General features: G+C 41.3%; 1 protein-coding gene across 5 annotated transcripts in view; it reads right to left on the bottom strand.

Annotated features, from left to right (window-relative positions):
- Positions 1-22082, bottom strand: part of efl1 (elongation factor like GTPase 1) — a 41784-nt gene that overhangs the window by 11163 nt on the left and 8539 nt on the right. For all 5 annotated transcript variants that reach the window (XM_081604917.1, XM_081604916.1, XM_008405092.3 and 2 more), the window contains 8 exons: positions 21428-21551; positions 21127-21206; positions 14695-14831; positions 14446-14568; positions 6026-6125; positions 2769-2887; positions 2006-2160; positions 28-163 (listed from right to left, as the gene is read on the bottom strand). In XM_081604917.1, the coding sequence (XP_081461043.1) occupies positions 28-163; positions 2006-2160; positions 2769-2887; positions 6026-6125; positions 14446-14568; positions 14695-14831; positions 21127-21206; positions 21428-21551 (974 nt within the window). The remainder of the gene's footprint in view (positions 1-27; positions 164-2005; positions 2161-2768; positions 2888-6025; positions 6126-14445; positions 14569-14694; positions 14832-21126; positions 21207-21427; positions 21552-22082) is intronic.

The raw sequence follows: 22082 nt of genomic DNA, 5'->3' as shown, positions 1-22082 counted from the left end.
GGCACATAAATAAATGATCATATTTACCCATAACATTTCCAGCAGGAATTTCCTCCAACTCTTCCAGCTCTCGGCCCATAAGCAGGTAAAGGTTTTCCACAGTACAGCAGGACAGATGAGGTACTTCCGGAATACAGTCAGATGCACTGCATCCTTCTGGCAGCTAGCATGGAAAAATTAAGAATATAACATGTTGGAAAAAATGGCACAATGTTTTTTTTTTTTTTTAATTGTCATGACTGGAAAGGAAAATCTGTTATGGAGCAGGAATATAGTAAAGTCCAGCAACATAGAAGGCATCTACCTCCATCTTGGCTTAGAAAAGGCTGAGAACATGGCTAATAATAATAATAATGATAATAATAATAAAAATAAATTATAATCAAGAAGAGATGAGGTATAATTAAACACAAATGTACCTGCGTGCAATCAGCTTTTCTCATTTTGGGTACCATCTCATGGTATTTGCATCATTCCATTTTAGAACTAATCCAAAACTATTTGTGTCATTTTTAAGTGGTCTTCTTTCCTTGTACCTTATTTTCAGATTTGAAATGATCCTTGTTTTTTGGTCCCCATCCCTTGGTTCGAATGGGGACAAAAGTTGAAACGTGTTACATTTTTAGCTGGTGTGCTTCACTTTCACACTGCACTGTGTCAAACCTACCAACCTTTGAAAAACCTGTCCCCACCTTGCCTGTGGGGGCGTTGGTGGGGAAGGAACTGTAATAGAAAATTTCATTTTTAACCTAATTTAATGTTTGGTAGAAATGCTGAACGCCTGACCTGACAGTTGTCTTAAAAACCTGACATGTGAAATGTAGTTTGTACCCCTGTTTGACCCTGCACCCATGACAAACTGACAAAGAATTAGAAGTTTCTCCTGAAATCCTTCTCGGCTCTCTTTCTTGCCATAAAACCGTTCCCTCCAAAGAGGTGAGGGACAGTTCATGAAGTGAAGGTCAGGATTGTCTCTGTGGTCAATCTGGCAATAGAGATAAGATCAGACTTTGGCTGGGTCTTTTTTCTGCTGTGGCTATGTAACCATGTAATGTGTGTCGTTCAGGGCTCTTTTCCTGACTGCGTTTAGTGAGACGGGTCTTTGAACGCTTTTGCCTTCGAATAAAGAAACTTAAAAACAAAGATTAATCTTTCTCTTATTATTGAAACAGATTCTCATTCTTTGTTAAATAAAATTTCTTAACAGAACCTTCACAAAATGTAAACAAAAATGGACTGGCGTGAAAGTGACAAACCACAGTATGCTTGTTTAATCCACATCACAGTTTGATTGTGCATTCACATTTGCTCAAGTGAACTGGACTTTCTGGGCAAATGAACTAGTGAGTAAAGCAGACTAAACAGGGCTGGTGTGAAAGCATACAGAAGTTTGGATGAAAACTATCTTTACCGGCATTTCAGATGTTCAGCATCAATTGACACTGAGGTACTACAAATGTCACCCTTACCACATTGGTTCCAGCACAAAACTAAATCTAGGCATAGAGTTGGTCCCAAACTGGTTGTTTTAAAACACCAGAAAGAGGCAGTTTGGTTTTCCACAGGCAGAGAGCCATCTGGAAGCAAATCTCCATTACATCTCTACTAAATGCTTGATCTTTGCTCGGTTGGCTGAAAATAGACTGCAGCGTGTCTTTTTGCCCGAGTAAACATGCCTTAGACCTACTTCCTAAACTTTTTTTAACCGGTTAAGGTCTTGAGTGCGATAACATTTCTGAGAAGAACATACAGTATGAACAGCAGAGCATAATGAAGTGGTGCACATTCTTTCAGATCACCTAACAACATTAAAATACATGATGGCTTATGAAGCTACTAACAGCAGCAGTTCTGTACAGTTCCTCTATGTGGGGTAAAGACCTGACAGCATGAAAAACCACACAACTCACGTATCCCTTACATTAAATCACTTCACCATTCTTTATATTTCTCTACATATGTTAGACAAATAATGGAAACGTAAAACAGGGAGTGTAAAGTTTACCAGACTCAGGCCCTGAGCAGGATCATACTTTGGTCCCAGAACAAAAACCCTTTGACCTTTCTTGACTGTCCCACTGTAGATTCGTGCAAATGCTATGAAGACCTCCTTCTGCTCCTCTTCCTCCTCTGGCTTTAGAGGCAAACTTGTCATAGTAGCTGACAGAAAACAAACAAAAAAAAAACTATATTATATATATATATATACTTTATTCTAAAACTATTAATAGTTTTGCTTTAATAAAAAAAACACTAGACATGTCCAATTTATGATAAACGGAAAATATTTTCTTCAGGAAGATCAATACGATGCAACTAATAACTTTCTGTTATGAATTACTGAAACTTTTAATTAAAGAATATTTCTACTTTTATGTTCAATGCTTTTCTTTATTATTTTCTGACATTTATCACATATTGTATGATCTTAAACCTGAATAACTTATTTAGCTTCTACCTGAGGTGTGCAACTGTTTTTCATTTGTTTAAAGTAAAAAAAATAATAAAATCAGTTCACTCATGTGCTTATCCCAATCTTGTTTTCATTGGTTGGCAGCTCTCATAACCCGACCAGTTTCTGTTTACACACTTACAAACTCCAGTATTCATCCTCCGTCATACAAACAGATATTTAGGCTGAATTGTCCTGAAGACTGACCACAACTAATGCAGACTGATGCAGATTTTCCCCGACTGGGAATCATGCAAAAAATGGAGCCAAAAAAAAAAAAAAGTATGTCTCCCCAGTTATAGCTGTGTTAACTGACCTTCTCCTAGAGCACTACCTGACCGAGTGACCCTCTCCAGGTTCTCTGCAGCCAGTTTCTCAGCATGCCTTTGTCTTGCCACTTCCCTACGCTGAGCAATCTCCTCCTGGTTTAAAGGCCTGAAAACAAATAGGTGAAGAGTAAATAAGGCAAATAAAGTAAATACAGGAGCCTAAAAGCGGGTGATAAATCCAATGTATTCCATATGAGAATAACTCTCCACACCACATGTCTAAAATAGCACTATGATTATCGAGTATACGGCTTCACAGTTAACTGAGGGTTAAATTATTCCATCTCATTCCTTGGAAATCTACATTTTAAACACATCAAACAGTATTTTAGCAGAGGGGAGAACTGACACTTACTGTTACTGAGTGTTCAGAGATGCCAAATGATTAGACACACAACAAAGCACCACTGAATATTTAGGGGTGGAGTCATTTTGATGGAAAACTCAGTACAGGTGGAGCACTCATTCATTTCAATTCTAGTTTTGTTTATTTAAATAGGGCAACAAATGTCAAAACAGTCAATCCAATCATACATATATTCCAGTTGATCTTAATTATTAAACAAAGCATCAAGTTCAGTTTATTATTTAAAGTAATTTCACAAGTTTTCTATCAACTGAAACCCAGCAGTTTAGATGGAGCCATTTACTCGTAGGATTCTCTCCTCCTGGGTGAGTTTGAAGCGACAGTAGTAAATTAATAAGCTGGACTCCCTGAGGGAGTCTTGTACAGCAAATTTTGGAGATTTACTTGGTCCTTGTGACAATGCTTTAGATAAAGTGACATGCTACTTGAGTGTTCAGAAACATATTATTGTACCAATATGTCAATTTAGCATCAAAAAGCAGATAAAATATGGTAGCAAAAATATTTAGTATATAGCTATAGTTATTTAATAGCCTAACTAGTCAACATATATTAAAATATAATAAAACAAAACTTTTTCTCAAAAAAAAAACAAAAACAAACAAAAAAACAGAATGGAACAATTTTATTCTACTCAGATTCACATTTCAGATCTCACATTGTAGTTTTCTTTATAAGTTGCAACATTTTCATTGTCTTTGTTGCTGTTTGGCTTTCAATATTTTCTATTTAATGAAAGACTTGGAATATTTGCTGGACTTGTTTGTTGCCATCCGTCAAGTCACAATTTTCTGGTCTGTGAATGGTCTTGTGACAAGAATCCAGAGATTAAAGATAAAAACAAGTGGTTATAAAATGTTTATATTAAGATAGAAAATATTAAAACAAGTATTTATGTAGTCAAAATCAGATGAGGATAATTTAACATAGATTAAATATCAGGAACATAAGATGATTCAGGCAACAAAAAACTGACTCATTTTTTCACATTCCTAGACCAGGGGTGTCAAACTCCAGTCCTCGAGGGCCGGTGTCCTGCAACTTTTAGAAGTGCCTCTGCTGCACCACACCTGAATAGAATAATTAAGTCATTAGCAAGGCTCTGGAGAACTGAGGAGGTAATTAAGCCATTTGATTCAGGTGTTTTGTACCTGTGGCACATCTAAAAACTGCAGGACAGCGGCCCTTCAGGACTGGAGTTTGACACCCCTGTCCTAGACAGTCACTTCAGTCAGCATTGGTTTTCAATCACAAAAAAGGAAACGGCTCAATTTCATTGTTAAATTGTGTTTTAAAACAGAAAATCAAACTACTTTTTTAATTTCTCATTTCTGGTTTCTTATGTCTGATGTGTCACAAAGTCTGAATGTAATGCTACAGTATGTAAACAATAACATCATGTACAAATCAGCCACAAATCTATTTGTGTTTATACAAAGAGATTTGTATAAACACAAAATCTCTTCCAGGTTTTTACAGATAACCGCTGTAAAACTTGTCTTGCTGCAGTTTCAGCAAGTTTATTACCTTTTCTTTTATTTTATTCTGATCTTTGCTCCAAGCCAACAGCACAGTACCAGGTTCCTCCAGATAAAGAGAGTATAATGGGCTAAATTTAAATGTTGCATTTCAAAATACAAACACACAAATCTCAAAGCAAATAAAACAACAACTTATACTCCACAACATCGTATTTAAATACAAGCTTGTGTTTAAAACCCAAGCTTCAACTCCAAATCCTGCTGCAAATACAAAAACCTAAGAGTAAGGAAATGCAACTGGCTGCTCAAGCACTTTGAATCACCTTAGTGCTGAAAATGTGCTATATAAATCAAATTACTTTACCTCAACTTTCACTCATATCCAGATAGAAATGATCTCCCAACTTTAGTACCTTCTAGTATTTCCTGAGGTTGTTTTGCATATTTTTATAGAAACATCAACAAAAAAGAAGCTAATTTGGTTTTAAAGTTCAGGTGAAACTCATTTAGATCTGATATGTGTTTAATTAATGATATGACTAGTTTGTTGGTCATAATTTGGTCAGTTCAAAAGCAGCTGTTCTATTTCTAGCCTCAAAGGTTCATTACAGCAACATTTTTCAACCCTGGTCCTCAAGGGACGCGACCTGCAAGTTCTAGGCATTCCCCTGCTTTAGCACACATGATTTCAATTCATGGCTGATTAACGGGGTTTTGCTGAATTGCAATCATCTGAATGGTGTGTTAAAGAAGGGGAACATCTAAAACATGCAAGTCAGTTATCCCTAACCCTAACGATATGTGAAAGGAAGGGTGCTATGTAAATACAGTTTACCTTGACTTAGCTGACAGGCCAAGCTAGTCAAGGACAACATTAACTAGAGAAGCTGCTAAGAAGCCGGTGGTAACTCTGGAGAAGCTGCAGAGATCTGCTGCTCAGGAAGGAGATTAGAAAACACAAGGTTTGTTCTAGACACTATTCCATAAAAAACAAATATGTGTCTGCTAAGATTTTGATACACAAGGCTCAGGGTGAGCAAATCACTGAATGACTGAGAATAGTAAAAAAAAAAAAAAAAAAAAAAACTTCCTGACTTCTGAGTCTGATTCTGCTGGAAATTATTGTCAACTTGTCCTGCTCAGGATGCAGGACTGAACACTCAGACATCTGTTTGTACCAGAATTTTATGGATTTGATTTCTATTTTATACACTGCCTCCCATGACTGTCACACCCCTACCTAAGCTTCCTTTCAATCTATACATATATGTATTGTCATGTCATTCAAACCTCACCCAACCAGATACCATATTAAAAACTAACAGTTACACGTTTTTTTTATGGGCAGAGCTGGATGACATACATCAACACTACACGGGTCATTGATCACATTTACCTCTGTCTCTTCTGAGGCAAAGTTTTGGTGTCCACAGCAAACATTTTGGACACAAAAATGATGACTGGGGCATTTATCCCACTGGAACACTGGAGGAATGCTGAAAAACAATCCACATGGGAAAACATTATATTCCAAATCTCTACAAGCAGAAAGAAGGTCACTGTTAACATTGTTAAAGCTGCAATATATAGCTTCAACAATATGTAAATGTTTTTTGTTTTTTTTATATTTGTTAACAGTGTAACCATGCCGTGACAGTGTGGTATGAGATTAAAAATCTGTGAAAAAATAAAAATAAAATAAATAAATAATAAATAAATCATATTGGTCTGTTCGTGTGGGTAATAACACGAGTTCTGTCAGTGAGGAAGTCCAGCAGTGGAGTGTTGAATCCCAGTGGGACCAGTTTGCATACCAGATCCTATTAAATGCTGAGCTGAAATCTAAAAATAGCATCTGTACGTGAGTGTTTCTTTTGCCAGGTGTACCAGGTTCAGATGAAGAGCAGTGGAGATGGCATCTTCGGTTTGTATGCAAACTGGAATGGGTCAAATGATGGAGGCAGTATAGAGATCATATGACCCTTAACCACTCTCTCGAAGCACTTCCTGATGATAGATGTTAATGCAACGGGTCGAAAGTCATTAAGACATGAGATGGTTGGTTTCTTGGGCACTGGAATAATATTAGCTGACATAAAACATGAGGGGACAACGGTCTGGTACAGAGACATATTGAAGATGTCCGTGAGCACATGGTCTAGCTGGTCTGCACACTCTTTGATCAACCCTGCTGGAAACTGCAGCTTTTCGTTTTTTGACCTTTCCCAGGGATTTTCGCACAGCAGATGTTTCAAGCAGACGTTTCAGCAGATGTTCATCAGGGTGAGGAATAGCCTTCCTTGCAGGGGTTTTATTTAGGGTTTCAAATCTTCCAAAAAAGTTGTTAAGCTCATTAAGAAAGCTAATATCATCTTGGCAGGATGAAGATGTGGTTCTATAATCAGTCACAGACTGGATGCCCTGCCACAGTTGTCTGGTGTTGCTGGCATCATGAAAGAAACCTTTGATTTTTTGACTGTAGGCATGTTTTGCTGCCTTGATGACATGGTTTAGATTGGCCCTTGATGATCTAAATGAGACCATGTCACCAGATTTGAAGGCAGCATTACACTCCCTTAGTCTAGAATATAATTCGTCATCCAAGGTTTCTGGTTGGCCCGTGTGACTATTGACTTTGCTGCTGTAACCATCTTCATACATCAGTGGATGTAGTTTGACACTGATGCTTCATGCTCCTCCACATCTGTATTTTGGTTCTGCGTAGCTCCCTCTCTGAACATGCCCCAGTCTGTGCACTCAAAGCAGTCCTGTATTGCAGACATAGCTCCCTCAGGCTGCAGTCTCTCCTTCTTCACCATAAGTTTTTGTCTGGTGAGCAGTGGCTGGTACACTGGGATGAGCATAACTGAAAGATGATCTGAAGAGCCGAGATGGGGCCAGGGAATTGCTCTGAAAGCTTTCTTGATATTATTGTAAACCAGTGCTTCTCAATTCCAGTCCTCAGGCCCCCCTGTTCTACATGTTTTAGATGTGCCTCTGTACCAGAATAGCTGATTCAAATGATTGCATGACCATCAAGTACTGCAGAAGCCTGTTAATCACCCAAATATTCAATCCAGGTGTGTGGCAGAAGGGAAACACCTAAAACATGCAGGGCTGGGGGACTTGAGGACCAGAATTGAAAAACACTGGTGTAGACCAAATCCAGTGTTTTCTCCTGTGGTTGGAAAATCCACATGTTGATGGAAATTAGGAATAACAGTCTTCATGTTAGCCTGGTTAAAGTCTCCAGCAACAATAAAAACATCCTCCAGGTATCTGGATTGTCTGTCACTGACGGCATGGTGAAGAGTACTCAGTGCTTGCTTGGTGTTGGCGCTGGGTGGGATGTAGACAGCAAAAATGATAACGGTCGTGAATTCCCAAGGTAGGTAGAAAGGTCTGCATCTCACAATCATGAACTCAATGTCCACAGAGCAATGACTGGAGACCAGGGTGGCGTTGTTACACCAGCTGTTGTTAATGTAAATACAAACACCACCAACCCTGGATTTACCAGTACAAGCATGGCTCTCCTGTCAGTTCTAAAAGTTGTTAGCCCATTCAGGCTGATGGCATTATCATGGACAAATGAGTTTAGCCATGTCTCGCAGAAAATGAGAATGCAGCAGTTTCTTGTTTCCCTTTTTGTGGTTAAATCCAGCTTCAGGTAGTCCAATTTGCTTTTAAGGGATGGTACGTTAGCAAGCAAGATGGAGGGAAGGGCAATTGGAAAGGGATTGCTTTTAGCTTAGCTGTAAGTCCACCGTGACACCCTCGCTTTTGTTTTCTCTCAAGTCTTCTCCGGTGTCTCCATGGACTTGGGCTATTGGAAGATTCCGCTGCTGCGTAGTTAGCTTGATTCAACTGATCTAACTGATCTACCTGACGTAGCAGTCCAAGACTTTGTAGAGTGGTCCATGTCTACAAACTTAAGGAGTCCATAAATATTTGAAAGCAAGCAGAAGTTTGAAGTACAAGTATTACAAGTTTTGAGAAGAAAGACATAAATCCTGCTTTCAGACTGAAAATGTGTGCTCTTGAATTATGGCAGAAAAATTCCCCCATACTTGTCCCCATCAGCAGAGTCAATCATGAATGTTCAAGTTACTTAGCATGGCCACCAATGACCGCAGATAAACAGTTTACCTGTAATAGTGAGTTACATGTGTCTCTGCCATAAGCACATTTAGCACGGAATCATGATGCTGATTGACAGTACCAAGACCCTCATCCTGGCTCTGATTGGTTGTTTTTGGTTGGGAGTGGTGTATTTCTTCAAACAGCAATAGGAGCTCAGGAAGGAGGTGGAGGAAATCAATCTTTTCACAGACAGTTTTAACAAAAAAATAAATAAATAAAAATGAAATATATATATATATATTTAAAAAATATATAATTCCCTTCTCACCCTCTGCAGGTAGTCTCTTTCATCTTCTAAGCTCTGGTCCTCTACCAGAGGTCTGTGAGCTTGAGGGTTCCTCCAGTATCTTGGCTGTGCCGAGAGCTGCACATTTCTGGACTGAGATGTCTGATGTTGTTCCTAGGATCTGTTTTAGCCACAGCTCCAATTTGGGGGGTGACTGCCCCGAGGGCCCCGATATATATATATATATATATATATATATATATATATATATATATATATATACACACTGCCTCTCCTTGGGATGCCACCTTATTGTGGTGGAGGGGTTTGGGTGTCCCAATGATCCTAGGAGCTATGTTGTCTGGGGCTTTATGCTCCTGGTAGGGTCACCCAAGGCAGACAGGTCCTAGGTGAGGAACCAGACAAAGTGCAGTCCGAAGACCCCTTATAATGAACACGAACTTTGGACTTGGTTTTCCCTTGCCCAGAAGCGGGTCACCAGGGCCCCACTCTGGAGCCAGGCCTGGAGGTGGGGCACGATGGCGAGCGCCTGGTGGCCGGGCTTTTACCTCCGACAGGTGGGCTCACCACCTGTCGGAGGGGCCAAAGGGGTCAGGTGCATTGTGCTATGGGCGGCAGCCGAGGGAGCGGACCCTGGCGGTCTGATCCTCGGCTGCAGAAGCTGGCTCTTGGGACGTGGAACGTCACCTCTCTGGTGGGGAAGGAACCGGAGCTAGTGTGCGAGGCTGAGAGGTTCCGGCTAGAAATAGTCGGCCTCACCTCGACACATGGCTCTGGTTCTGGAACCAGTCTCCTTGACAGGGGCTGGACGTACTTTCACTCTGGAGTTGCCCACGGTGAGAGGCGCCTGGCTGGAGTGGGCATACTTGTTGCCCCCCCATCTGGGCGACTGTATGTTGGGTTTCACCCCGGTGAATGAGAGAGTAGCCTCCCTCCGCCTACAGGTGGGGGGACGGGTTCTGACTGTTTGTGCTTACGGGCCAAACAGCAGTTCAGATTACCCACCCTTCTTGGAGTCCTTAGAGGGGGTACTGGAGAGTGCCCCTCCTGGGGACTCCCTTGCTCTACTGGGGGACTTCAACGCTCATGTGGGCAATGACAGTGAGACCTGGAGAGGCGTGGTTGGGAGGAACGGCCCCCCCGATCTGAACTCGAGTGGTGTTCTGTTGTTGGACTTCTGTGCTCATCACGGATTGTCCATCACGAACACCATGTTCAGGCATAAGGGCGTCCATATGTGCACTTGGCACCAGGACGCCCTAGGCCGCAGTTCGATGATTGACTTTGTCATCATCTCATCGGATTTGCGGCCGTATGTCTTGTACACTCGGGTGAAGAGAGGTGCGGAGCTGTCCACTGACCACTACCTGGTGGAGAGTTGGCTCCGGTGGTGGGGGAGGAAGCCGGTCAGACCTGGCAGGCCCAAACGTGTAGTGAGGGTCTGCTGGGAACGTCTGGCGGAGTCCCCTGTGAGACGGAGCTTCAACTCTCATCTCCGGCAGAACTTCGGACACGTTCCAGAGGAGGTGGGGGATATTGAGTCTGAGTGGACCATGTTCCGTACCTCCATTGCCGAGGCGGCCTACCGGAGCTGCGGCCGCAAGGTTGTTGGTGCCTGTCACGTCGGCAACCCTCGAACCTGTTGGTGGACACCTTCAGTGAGGGATCCTGTCAAGCTGAAGAAGGAGTCCTACCGGGCCTATTTGGCCTGTGGGAAGCAGCTGATGGGTACCGGCGGGCAAAACGACATGCGGCTCGGGTTGTCGCTGAGGCAAAAACTCGGGCGTGGGAGGAGTTTGGAGAGGCCATGGAGACAGACTCTCATACGGCTTCGAGGCGATTCTGGTCCACCATCTGGCGTCTCAGGAGGGGGAAGCAGTGTAGCACCAACACTGTTTATAGTGGGGATGGTGCGCTGCTGACCTCAACTCGGGACGTTGTGGGCCGGTGGGCGGAATACTTCGAAGACCTCCTCAATCCCACCAACATGCCTTCTGTTGAGGAAGCTGAGCCTGGGGACTCTGACTTGGGCTCTCCAATCTCTGGGCTCAGGGTCGCCGAGGTGGTCAAAAAGCTCCTCGGTGGCAGGGCCCCGGGGGTGGATGAGATCCGCCCAGAGTTCCTCAAGGCTCTGGATGTTGTAGGGTTGTGTTGGCTCACGCGACTGCAATATCACATGGACATTGGGGGCAGTTCCCCTGGATTGACAGACTGGGGTGGTGGTCCCCCTGTTTTAAAAGGGGGACCGGAGGGTGTGCTCCAATTACAGGGGGGGTCACACTCTTAAGCCTCCCTGGTAAGGTCTATTCAGGGGTCCTGGAGAGGAGGGTCCATCGGATAGTCGAACCTCGGATTCAGGAAGAGCAGTGTGGTTTTCGGGTGTAGAGCTGGTCCAGTGCAACACTGGACCAGCTCTACACCCTCAGCAGGGTCCTGGAGGGTGCATGGGAGTTCGCCCAACCAGTCTACATGTGTTTTGTGGACTTGGAGAAGGCGTTCGACCGTGTCCCTCTGGAGGCCCTGTGGGAGGTACTCCGGGAGTATGGGGTACCCTAACTCTGACAGCCCCTTTGATATGGGCTGTCAGGTCCCTGTATGACCGGTGTCAGAGTCTGTTCCGCATTGCCGGCAGTAAGTCGGGCTTGTTTCCGGTGAGAGTTGGACTCTGCCAAGGCTGCCCTTTGTCACCGATTCTGTTCATTACTTTTATGGAAAGAATTTCTAGGCGCAGCCGAGGTGTTGAGAGGGATGGCCTTAGGATCGCATCTCTGCTTTTTGCGGATGATATGGTCCTGTTGGCTTCATCGGAACGTGATCTGCAGCTCTCACTGGAGCGGTTCGCAGCCGAGTGTGAAGCGGTCGGGATGAGGCTCAGTGCCTCCAAATCCGAGACCATGGTCTTGAGCCGGAAAAGGGTAGAGTGCCTTCTCCGGGTCAGGGGGGTCGTCCTGCCTCAAGTGGAGGAGTTTAAGTATCTGGGGATCTTGTTCACGAATGAGGGAAGAAGGGAGCGGGAGATCGACAGGTGGATTGGGGCAGCGTCTGCCGTGAAGCGGGCGCTGTACCGGTCCGTCGTGGTGAAGAGAGAGCTGAGCCAAAAAGCGAAGCTCTCGATTTACCGGTCAATCTACGTTCCCACCCTCATCTATGGTCATGAGCTTTGGGTCATGACCGAAAGAACGAGATCACGGGTACAAGCGGCCGAAATGGGTTTCCTCCACAGGGTGGCTGGGCTCTCCCTTAGAGATAGGGTGAGAAGCTCGGTCATCCGGGAGGGACTCAGAGTAGAGCCGCTGCTCCTCCACGTCGAGAGGAGCCAGTTGAGGTGGCTCGGGCATCTGGTCAGGATGCCTCCTGGACGCCTCCCTGGTGAGGAGTTCCGGGCACGTCTCACCAGGAGGAGGCCTCGGGGAAGACCCAGGACACGCTGGAGGGATTATGTCTCTCGGCTGGCCTGGGAACGCCTTGGGATTCCCCCGGAGGAGCTGGAAGAAGTGGCTGGGGAGAGGGAAGTCTGGGCCTCCCTTCTGAAGCTGCTGCCCCCGCGACCCGACCCCGGATAAGCGGAAGAAAATGGATGGATGGATGGATGCATATATACAGTATATGTCTTCCATTGTCTAATTATTGCACTTGTAGGTTTATTTATATGTCTGTCATTTACAGCAGGTAAAATAAGTTAAAAACACAGCAATTTTTCATAGTAAACATATTTCTAAAGGTGCTAATGACAAGAACTTTTCACCCAATGTTGGTAACAACCTAAGTAATCCATATCTAGAACAAACTAGAGGTGTGCCGATCGATCGGCCACCGATCATAATCGGCCGATTTTTGTTGAAAAAGTGTATGATCGGTGATTGTAGATCACGGTCTCTTGTTGCCGATCACACAAACCGATCACCTGCATCTCATTTCTCAGCCTGCCTGTGCAGCTGGTCTCCTCTTTCCTTCACATTGCGCAAACGCGCAGCAACAAATCCTTAGCGATGTGGAACTATAACGCACTGAGTGAATGGGGAAGTTCGCGTGTTGCGGCGGAAAATCGAAGCATGTGGGGTGAAGCACGTCAAAATGCATCAACACGACGAATCCAATATGGCATAAAAACAATGCCATACTTGACGGAGTTTGGCTACATCGAGGCTCACTGCAGTAAAAAAGACATATGGAGGATCAGATAGCAGGTAAAGCAGCGCACAGCTACAAACACTAACCCGGATTAGCATGACGGTCAGAAAGCTAAACAAATAACCCGCAAAATTATTTTTAAGTCTTCGAGCTGCGATGTAAGATGCTGGTTCTGCTCTCGCTGTTGAACCGCTGCTACGCGCTACAGGTAGTAATATTTGACAGACGGAGCGCCGCTTCTGCTCCACCTGGTAGTGACTCTCGCACCAAACCTCTGCTTAAAGCTGCAGCATCTAACTTAAAAAAATTAATTAAAACTTTCACTGTCCTAACATGAGACAGATAATCTCTGAAAAAAATAATCAATCTCCCTGTTCTGCATAATTACTCCGCTCAGTCAGAAAGTTTTTGTCTAAATTAAGGTGAATTCATGGTTCCTTTTTCCACATAATGTAACCGGTAGTGCTTTTGATTAAAAAAATAATAATTATGTGATCGGATCCGTGATCGGTATCGGTGATCGGCCAACATGGGTGATCAGAATCAGAATCAGCAGGAAAAAACCTGATCGGCACATCTCTAGAACAAACCAAAGCAAAATGTTCAGAAATGAAGATATGCGTAATATTGTGAAATGACATGTAAAAAATAAAGGCATGGAAAGTCAATGCAGCAGCTGAAGTTTATCAGTCATTAGAAAGTCATTCTGCCCCTTGGCACAGTGCACATGAATTTCAACTAGTTCAATCAAAACTGATGACATGTGAAGGGGTGTGTTATTATCAAGGTGTCACACAAGGAACATCTCATGATGGGTTAAAGCAAAGAACCTTTGCAAACATATTGTTGCAAAACAATCTGATAGCATTAGTTACAAAAGGATTTCTAAATGTTCGCGTTAGAAGTGGAAGGAACATGATTTGACCATAACCCGGCCTAATTTTTGGATGACTACTTTTTACTTTCCTTGAGTAGTATTGCTTTATGTTCCTATTAATCCCACCTCTTCTCGTGTGTTTTAAAGCATTTTTTTTCTATACAAGACAAGCCAGGTTATCTGCAAATGCTGTTTTGGTATGCTGTACTCACTCTAGAGACCAATTGTTAATAAATGTAACCTTGCCATTTTTAATGTAAAAAATTATAAAGTCTTGTATTCTTTTTCTATTAAATTTTCACACACAAAACATATCAGAAGGTCATTATAGTATGAGATGAATATAATGCAGAAGCTTCACTGCCTTAAATTGTGTGTGTGTGCGTGTGTGTGCGTGCGTGCGTGTGTGTGCGTGTACCTGTCTTCAGTTCTTGCGTCCTTTCAGGCAGTGAATCAAATCGACGGGTTCCAACACTCATCAGCTTCTCCACTTTCTCTGCTGCCATCTCTAAAGGACTGGGAAGCTTCTCACACACCATTGCTGGAGTCTTTGTTAAAGCAAACTGAAATCAAAATGTTCACCCAACTTTGGAAATGCTCCAGTGAGGCAGACTAACATAAACAGGCAACAGTCGAGGTAGGATCAGAGATCAAAAGAGGAGGATACAGAGGACAGCCTTGGAAACTGGTAACCACTGGTTACAGATAGCAAAGAGGAGGACTTTTGGGTCAGAGTGACGCAGGTCCCTTGTCATCACCTTTATCCCAAGAGAGGTCATGACCTTTTCCACTTTCTGCTTGTCTCTGCTCACACAAACACAACAGACATTTTCACATAATACCATCCAGGAGCTTTAGAGGCAAAAAGGTTCAGCTGTCCTGTTTGACTTCTATTTCAGGAAAACAGGTAGATTAAAAATGGCAATCTGTTCCAAAGTATATGCCCCTTACTTGGATGAATTGAACCTCCGACAAAGTGTTGGGGTTCATCATTTAGAATGACTGCTTTTACATATGGAAGAGAGCTTATTCCACTTCCAAAACTCAGTATTGGAAACTCAGTCTAAAAAAATGTAAAAGATGAGTAATTTCCTGCGGCCAACCTCATGAATAGCTGAATACTACAGTGATTGATGGTATAATTACAACTTGTTCGCAATATATGATAAAATATGATAAAAAAATATCATGCTTAATAATTAAATCAAAAATTAATGTCTCAAGCTTTTTCCAAACAATAGATGTGAAAATCCATTTGCACTGCTTTTCACAATTGCAATATGTGTCCAACACTTTTGTGTCAAGAAGAATACATAGATAAAATGATAGAAAACATTTTCCGTCAAATATTTGCAAGAAAAACGTAAATAAATAAATAAATAAATAAATAAATAAATAAATAAATAAATAAATAATCACAAATACCCTTCGGCAATGGCAATTTTGAGCAGCAGGACAATCTAATATTTCCAGCACATCATCATGTTATGGCATAGTACTGTTATGTCTTGATGCTCTTGGGTCTAAAGCCCAGGAAAGGTGCCGCAGATTACAGTATTTTGTCTGCTGCATTTTCCACTAATTGTGCAGGTTCGTATGAAACACATTCATTTTGTTTCATACGAACAATGTATGCACTAAGTTGTACAAAAGCAACTTAGTGCTCCTCAGACCCTGGGGCTTTATCATCAACTTCTCTGTGGTTACCCGCAAATAACTTCATAGACCTAGTATGCAAGTTCCACAGCTTGAGGCAAAGTGACTGAAAAGTCCTGCCCCTTTAGTTCTCAGCCGCACACATGGAACAACCAAGAGATTCAGAGTTTGGGGACAAAGGCCGCGAGAAGCTCAGAATTCAGTTAAAAGCTGACAAAGATAATCAAGAGCCTTGCCATTTTAATCTCAATACGCAAGTACAAGAACTTTAAAGCCAGATGCATGACTCATTCAAAATATTTCTTTCTCATTTCCTTTGCCTGAATGTTGACTGATAAGACAAAAATGCCTCTGTGTATGTGGTACTGCCGTGAGCATCACTCTCTTCACCATTATGACCTCATTTGTCTGTTGGAAGTTTGCTCTACCCGAGTTACACTTCTGCGAAGGGGGGAGCGATTATGTCCACCGTGGACATGTCTCTGGCCTCATGCTTTCTAAAACAGACCTGACCTCACTGTATTTTCCTACAGTGAGGAAAATAAGTATTTGAACAGCCTGCAACGTTTCTTGTTCTCCCACTTAGAAATCATGGAGGGGTCTGAAATGTTCATCTTAGGTGCATGTCATACTCTAAAATAATCTGGAAATCACAATGTATGATTTTTAATATAATCTATTTGTTTGTTACTTCTGCAAATAAGTATTTGAACACCTGTGAAAATCAATGTTAATATTGAGTACAGCAGCCTTCGTTTGCAGTTACAGAGGCCAATTGTTTCCTGTAGTTTTTCACCAGGTTTGCACTGCAGCAGGAATTTTGGCCCATTCCTCCACACAGATCTCTAGATCAGCCAGGTTTCTGAGCTGTCGCTGAGAAACACAGAGTTTGAGCTCCTCCAAAGATTTTCTATGGGGTTTAGGTCTGGAGACAGACTAGGCCACTCCAGAACCTTGATATGCTTCTTATGGAGCCACTCCTTGGTTATCCTGGCTGTGTGCTTCAGGTCATGTTGGAAGATCTAGCCACGACCCTTCTTCAATGCTCTAAATGAGGGAAAGAGGTTGTTCCCCAAAATCTTGCAATAAATGGTCCTGGTCATCCACTCCTTAATACAGTGCAGTTGATCTATTCCATGTGCAGAAAAACACCCCCAAAGATTATGTTTTTGGAATGGTACTCATCATTCTTCGTCCTCCAAACATGGTGAGTGGAATTAAGACTAACAAGTTCTATTTTGGTCTCATCTGACCACATAACTTCATCCCATGACTCCTCTCTAGATCATAAAAATAGTCACAGGCAAACTTAAGACGGGCTTTGACGTGTTCTGATGTAAGCAGGGCAATCTTCCATGACATGCATGATTTTAAACCATGATGTCTTAAAAACAGTGGAGCCAGCTCTCTTCAAATCATTGACCAGCTCCTCCCGTGTAATTTTGGGCTGATTCCTCACTTTTCTTAGGTTCATTGATATGTTTGTTTATCTTCTTCCATTTTCTAAAAATTGCTCCAACAGTTGATCTTTTTTTGATCTGCTTGGCAATGGGGTATATGCCACGGACTTCCGTTTAGCACTTCCGCAATTTTTTGCCACATAGAATGTTTCCGGTGCACAGGCAACAGTATGCTAACAGGCAACAGTATGCTAACAGTGGCTCCTCAGTCCTGCAGGACTATTAATGATGCTTATAGAATTATTCAGACGTCCTGAAACGCTCCAACAACAACAAAGGATTTATGCTGGATGTGTCAAAACTTCACAATAACTTCGAAAGTAAGTTAATAAATCATTTGTATTCATTATAATGCCTCATATGTCTGACATAGCTAACAGGGACAAGCTTACAAAGGTGCTATGTAAACGTTAAATTTTTTGATTATCTGTGCAGTGTGTATATATAGATAGGTATAGATATATATCTATATAGATATATATAGATCTGTCTGTATTGTGCCCAAGCTATCAGTCGAAGCTGAAGTTAGCTTCCGAATGTAGCATCTAATTCGGAAAACAGCTAAAGGGCGATTACACTTAATTTTTCACTATCTTGAGCTTTTTTAATGTGTTGTACTTTAAAACCAACACCTAGACATTTCAAACCTAACTAGATTATTCTGTACTAACAGCAGAATAAATAAAACATTTGTGAAACCTTATAATTGATTTGTGAAATTTGTAAAATGTCAATAATGGATTCCAGAACACATTAGTTCTGAATCATCAAATTGGCATTGTTATTTTAACTTTCCGTTTTCTTTCTTTCTTTTTTCTTTATTATAGTTGGAGTTGGACAGAAGGTCAGTTTGGTGGCTTCCTGGAGGGAGAGATCGGCTGAGCTAATGTTGCCAACAACTTTTCTCCTGCTATTAACTTTGTTGCTTTTCTTTATATAGAAAGTATTTCTATCAGTTGCTCTGTTTCCATTTTGCTCTATTTTTTTTTTTACCTTAATGCTTACCTGGTCAGGTGAGGTGGAAATGTACATCCTCTTGATTACTGACAAATGTCAGAACCACATGGACTGAGCTGGTTACATCAGATCTGAATCTTTATTTCTCATTAAAATGACTTATTGTAATTTTAAGACATTGTTATAAAATTTCATCTTTATTCTGCTGTAACAATGACTGCATTCTTGCAATTAAAATTTCTTGTATCCTGACCGTAATGCTCCCTTATACAACTCACAGAACAGATGATTGAAATAAAGGCACTTTGTGAAAATATTTTCTGTGATTTTATTATAGAAATTGAGGACGAGAGGAATCGATTAAAATCAAATCTGGTATGAAAAAAAATCTTGTAAGTCATATCATCCAGCCTTATTCAGTATATTAAATTATATGACTAACTACATATTGCTTAATATTCACATTTCTTTGTTGGTATAACCTAAATGTGTTGCATTTTAACATCTAACTTGAATTCCTGATCTACATGCATTTGCATGTAGATCAATAAAATTTAATCTCATTTGTAATATTCTACATTTTACAAACCTTTTTTCCCCATTTCTCAGTGTTTACGTTATATCAATTGATATCAATTGATATCAATTGATATAACGTAAACACTGAGAAATGGGGAAAAAAGTTTTGTAAAATGTAGAATATTACAAATGAGATTAAATTTTATTGTAGGTACAAACAGGATAGCAAAATGAACAGTGAATATATAATATACTTCCTAGCAGCTAATCAGACATCAGACTTGTTTTGCCTTTACTGGTGATGAAAACTCGTCACTCTGGAGGAGAGGAAGTCCGGCTCAGCCCCGTCCAGGATGACTGCAGGGTCAGAGTAGCCAACAAAGTCTGCAGGTATATTTTTGCATATCTGGTGCTCCGGTTTCAAGATCATAGTTTAACCAAGTAAATAAAAAGTTAGTCCACGTTGTGATGATCCGGCAGACCGTGGACTGATGGACGCCGTCACCTGGCCCAGGTGTTTGGATCCAGTGGAAAGGTAATCAGCACAACGATCATGGCTGAGAAACGCATCAGGAGGTGTTACGATGCAAACCTGAAAAATTAAAAACAAACAAAAAACTAATAAGCACCTATATTTAGCTGCACAATGTAATCAAAACTAATAAATCCTCAGCTCTTTTTGAGAGTTTTGCTTGAAAATAAATTGACAATATCTCAGGAAATTAAATGTTTAAGTGAAATAGTTCTGGTATCACAAAGAAACTGCAAAACATGTTTCAGAGGTGCAACAACACTGAAGTTACTGAGTAAGAGTGAACTTAAATACTACTTAGAAAATGCATGTTAAAATCTGAATACTCTTGAAAGTGCAGCTGAAATTAATTTAAACTACTAGCAGGCAAAGCACAGTGTTCGCCTAATATCTGCACCAACAGTAATGCAAAAATGATGCATATAAGAGGCATTAGTTTAGAAAAGTGGAGGCAAACCTAAATTTACCATTTTAAAAACAAAAAGCAGCAGGAGGATGTAACTTCATAACCTCATTTTCTAAGCAGAATTTCAGAGGGAAAAAAGAGAAATTACGTTGTTTAACGCAAGAACAGATTATAGCAGACAAGTGGAAAAATTCACTCTAACGTGGATTATAATTATGAAACAGCAAAGGTAGATGTCATATTTTTTGATTCGGGAAATACGTAATTTCTACCATTTGTATCACTTGTTCTGTGGGGTTTTTTATGTGGACCGGTGCCACTTAAACGGCTGTAAAGCGAAGGTTTTGGACCTTAATCTGACCAACTACTTGTGTGGTTTGGATCGGGCTGAAGTGTTGCTGCTCTCGGCTGTTCTTAAATTACCTGCTCGGTGTCGGAGTGGTTTGTCGCTCCGACTGCATGTTAAATATATTTTATATAATTGTCATATAAACAAAAACTAAGGAGTTGCCTAAAAATAATTTCATACTCCGTATAACACAAACATCAACACACACGTATCGACTCACCTTGTGCCGCATCGCTGCCTCTGTTCTCAGCCTGTTCCCGTTGCAGTGGATTTCCTCCGGCATTATTTTCCTCCAACAAATTATTCCACTGAACGAAGCTCATACAGCTCCCTTTTAACCTCCGTCTTCCCATTTCTGACACTGGATCTTCAACATCCTCAAGCTTTGAGATAGCAGACAGCTACAAACCGGGTGTTAGCTGTAGTGGCTAAGTTTTGGCTACAGTCCGATGTCGCCTTGATATCAGCAGGAAAATGAAAAAACTAAGCACTGGATGGTACTGGCTAATTACTGGACACAACGACACACCACAAAACTCGATTGTTGTACCAGTAGCTCGCAGATATTTTAAGTTTTGTGTCTTGTTCATGGTACAGATCTTGCAGCTTTGGGTTAAAACAATAGGAGCAAGCAGGACCCGGAACCAATCTATGTGGCATAAATTCAAACGGAAATACGTCACCACCTCTCGTGGCGTATACTGTAACCCATTGCACTGTAACCCTTTCCAGCCTTGTGGAGCTCTACAATTTAGTCTCTGGTGACTTTCAACAGCTCTTTGGTCTTAGCCATGTTAGTACTCAAGAGTCTTACTGATTGTGTGAGGGGAACAGGAGTCTTTATTCAGTTACAACCACAAATAGTTGCTTCTAATTTAGAATAATAAGTGGAGTGGGGGTGGACTTTTTAGCGGAGGACTAACAGGTCTTTGAGGGCCAGAATTTTGCTGATTGGCAGATGTTCAATTATTATTTGCAGCAGTAACACACAAATAAATTATTTAAAAAATCATACATTGAAATTTTAGGATTTCTTTTAGATTATGTCTCTCACAGTGGACATGCACCAAAGATGAGAATTTCAGACCCCTCCATGATTTCCAAGAGGGAGAACTTGAAAAGTCACAGGCTGTTCAAATACCAATTTTCCTCACTGTATTTCTTTGGATAAAATTCCTATGGTGTTGTTGCTAACAGCTGGAATCTGGCATTTAACTCACCTTCTAATGACGACTGCATCATACAAACTCCAAATGTTATCCAGCACAAGTTGCACAAACAGCGGCTTCTTTCCTTTGGTCTGCACAGAAACAGGAGAGCAAGTCTGACTGGAGGAAAGATTGTAGAGCTTCACTGAGGATCTAGGACAACAATGACTTATCTATATAAGTTGGAATTTAGTTGGAATTTTCTAATGCTCATTATCCAGGTATGTTCTGACTCATTTTCAAACCATGTTGACAGTAAAAAGCATTAATAGTGTAACAAGAACATGAAAAAATACGGAAAAATTTACATTACCTGAGCGCCTTTCATGATTCTCTGAATTTTTGTGTTGAGATAGAAGTCTCCCCACAAGGTTTTCAGCAGCACCTCGGTCCTGATCCCCATCCTCTGACTGTATATGTGGGCAAAATGCTGAATGCTGCAAAACACAAACACTACACATCATCAGGATTACTGATATCTGATCAACATGTTGCCTTATTTCATTAAGAGAAAGAATACATTGAAAAAGGTTTGACCATTAAACTAGAACAAGATTTTCATATAGAACCTTCCAGCAGCATTTTAGATTTTTTACATTTTCTTTAACATGCCAAACATTAAGAGTTCCTCAGAACAACAGAGTCCTAATTTCGGATCAGGATCCAAGATTAGGATCTGATGAAACTGTGGCCTGTTGGTCATCAACAGCAACTTTACATGTTTCCTTAATTTTCATAAATACTCATCAAATGCAGACCGTTATGTTACCGTCATTTTTCTAACAAGTTTTATCATTACATTGTGTAACAACTGTCCTTGAGGACATTCATTAACTAGATGTTACCCAAATAGAAATTGATCAGGGTTTCCACTGGGGGAAAACCTGGCAGGCCACAAGACTTTACTTGCTCCCCCTTCCAATAACATAATTATTTAGTCATATTTTAAAATTTACTGTCAGCTTTAA

Source organism: Poecilia reticulata, chromosome 3 (genome assembly GCF_904066995.2).
Source record: "Poecilia reticulata chromosome 3, P_reticulata-male-v2, whole genome shotgun sequence".
NCBI classification, from domain to species: domain Eukaryota; kingdom Metazoa; phylum Chordata; class Actinopteri; order Cyprinodontiformes; family Poeciliidae; genus Poecilia; species Poecilia reticulata.
Note: the sequence above shows the minus strand (reverse complement) of the source record. Positions and strands in the feature narration are given on the sequence as shown.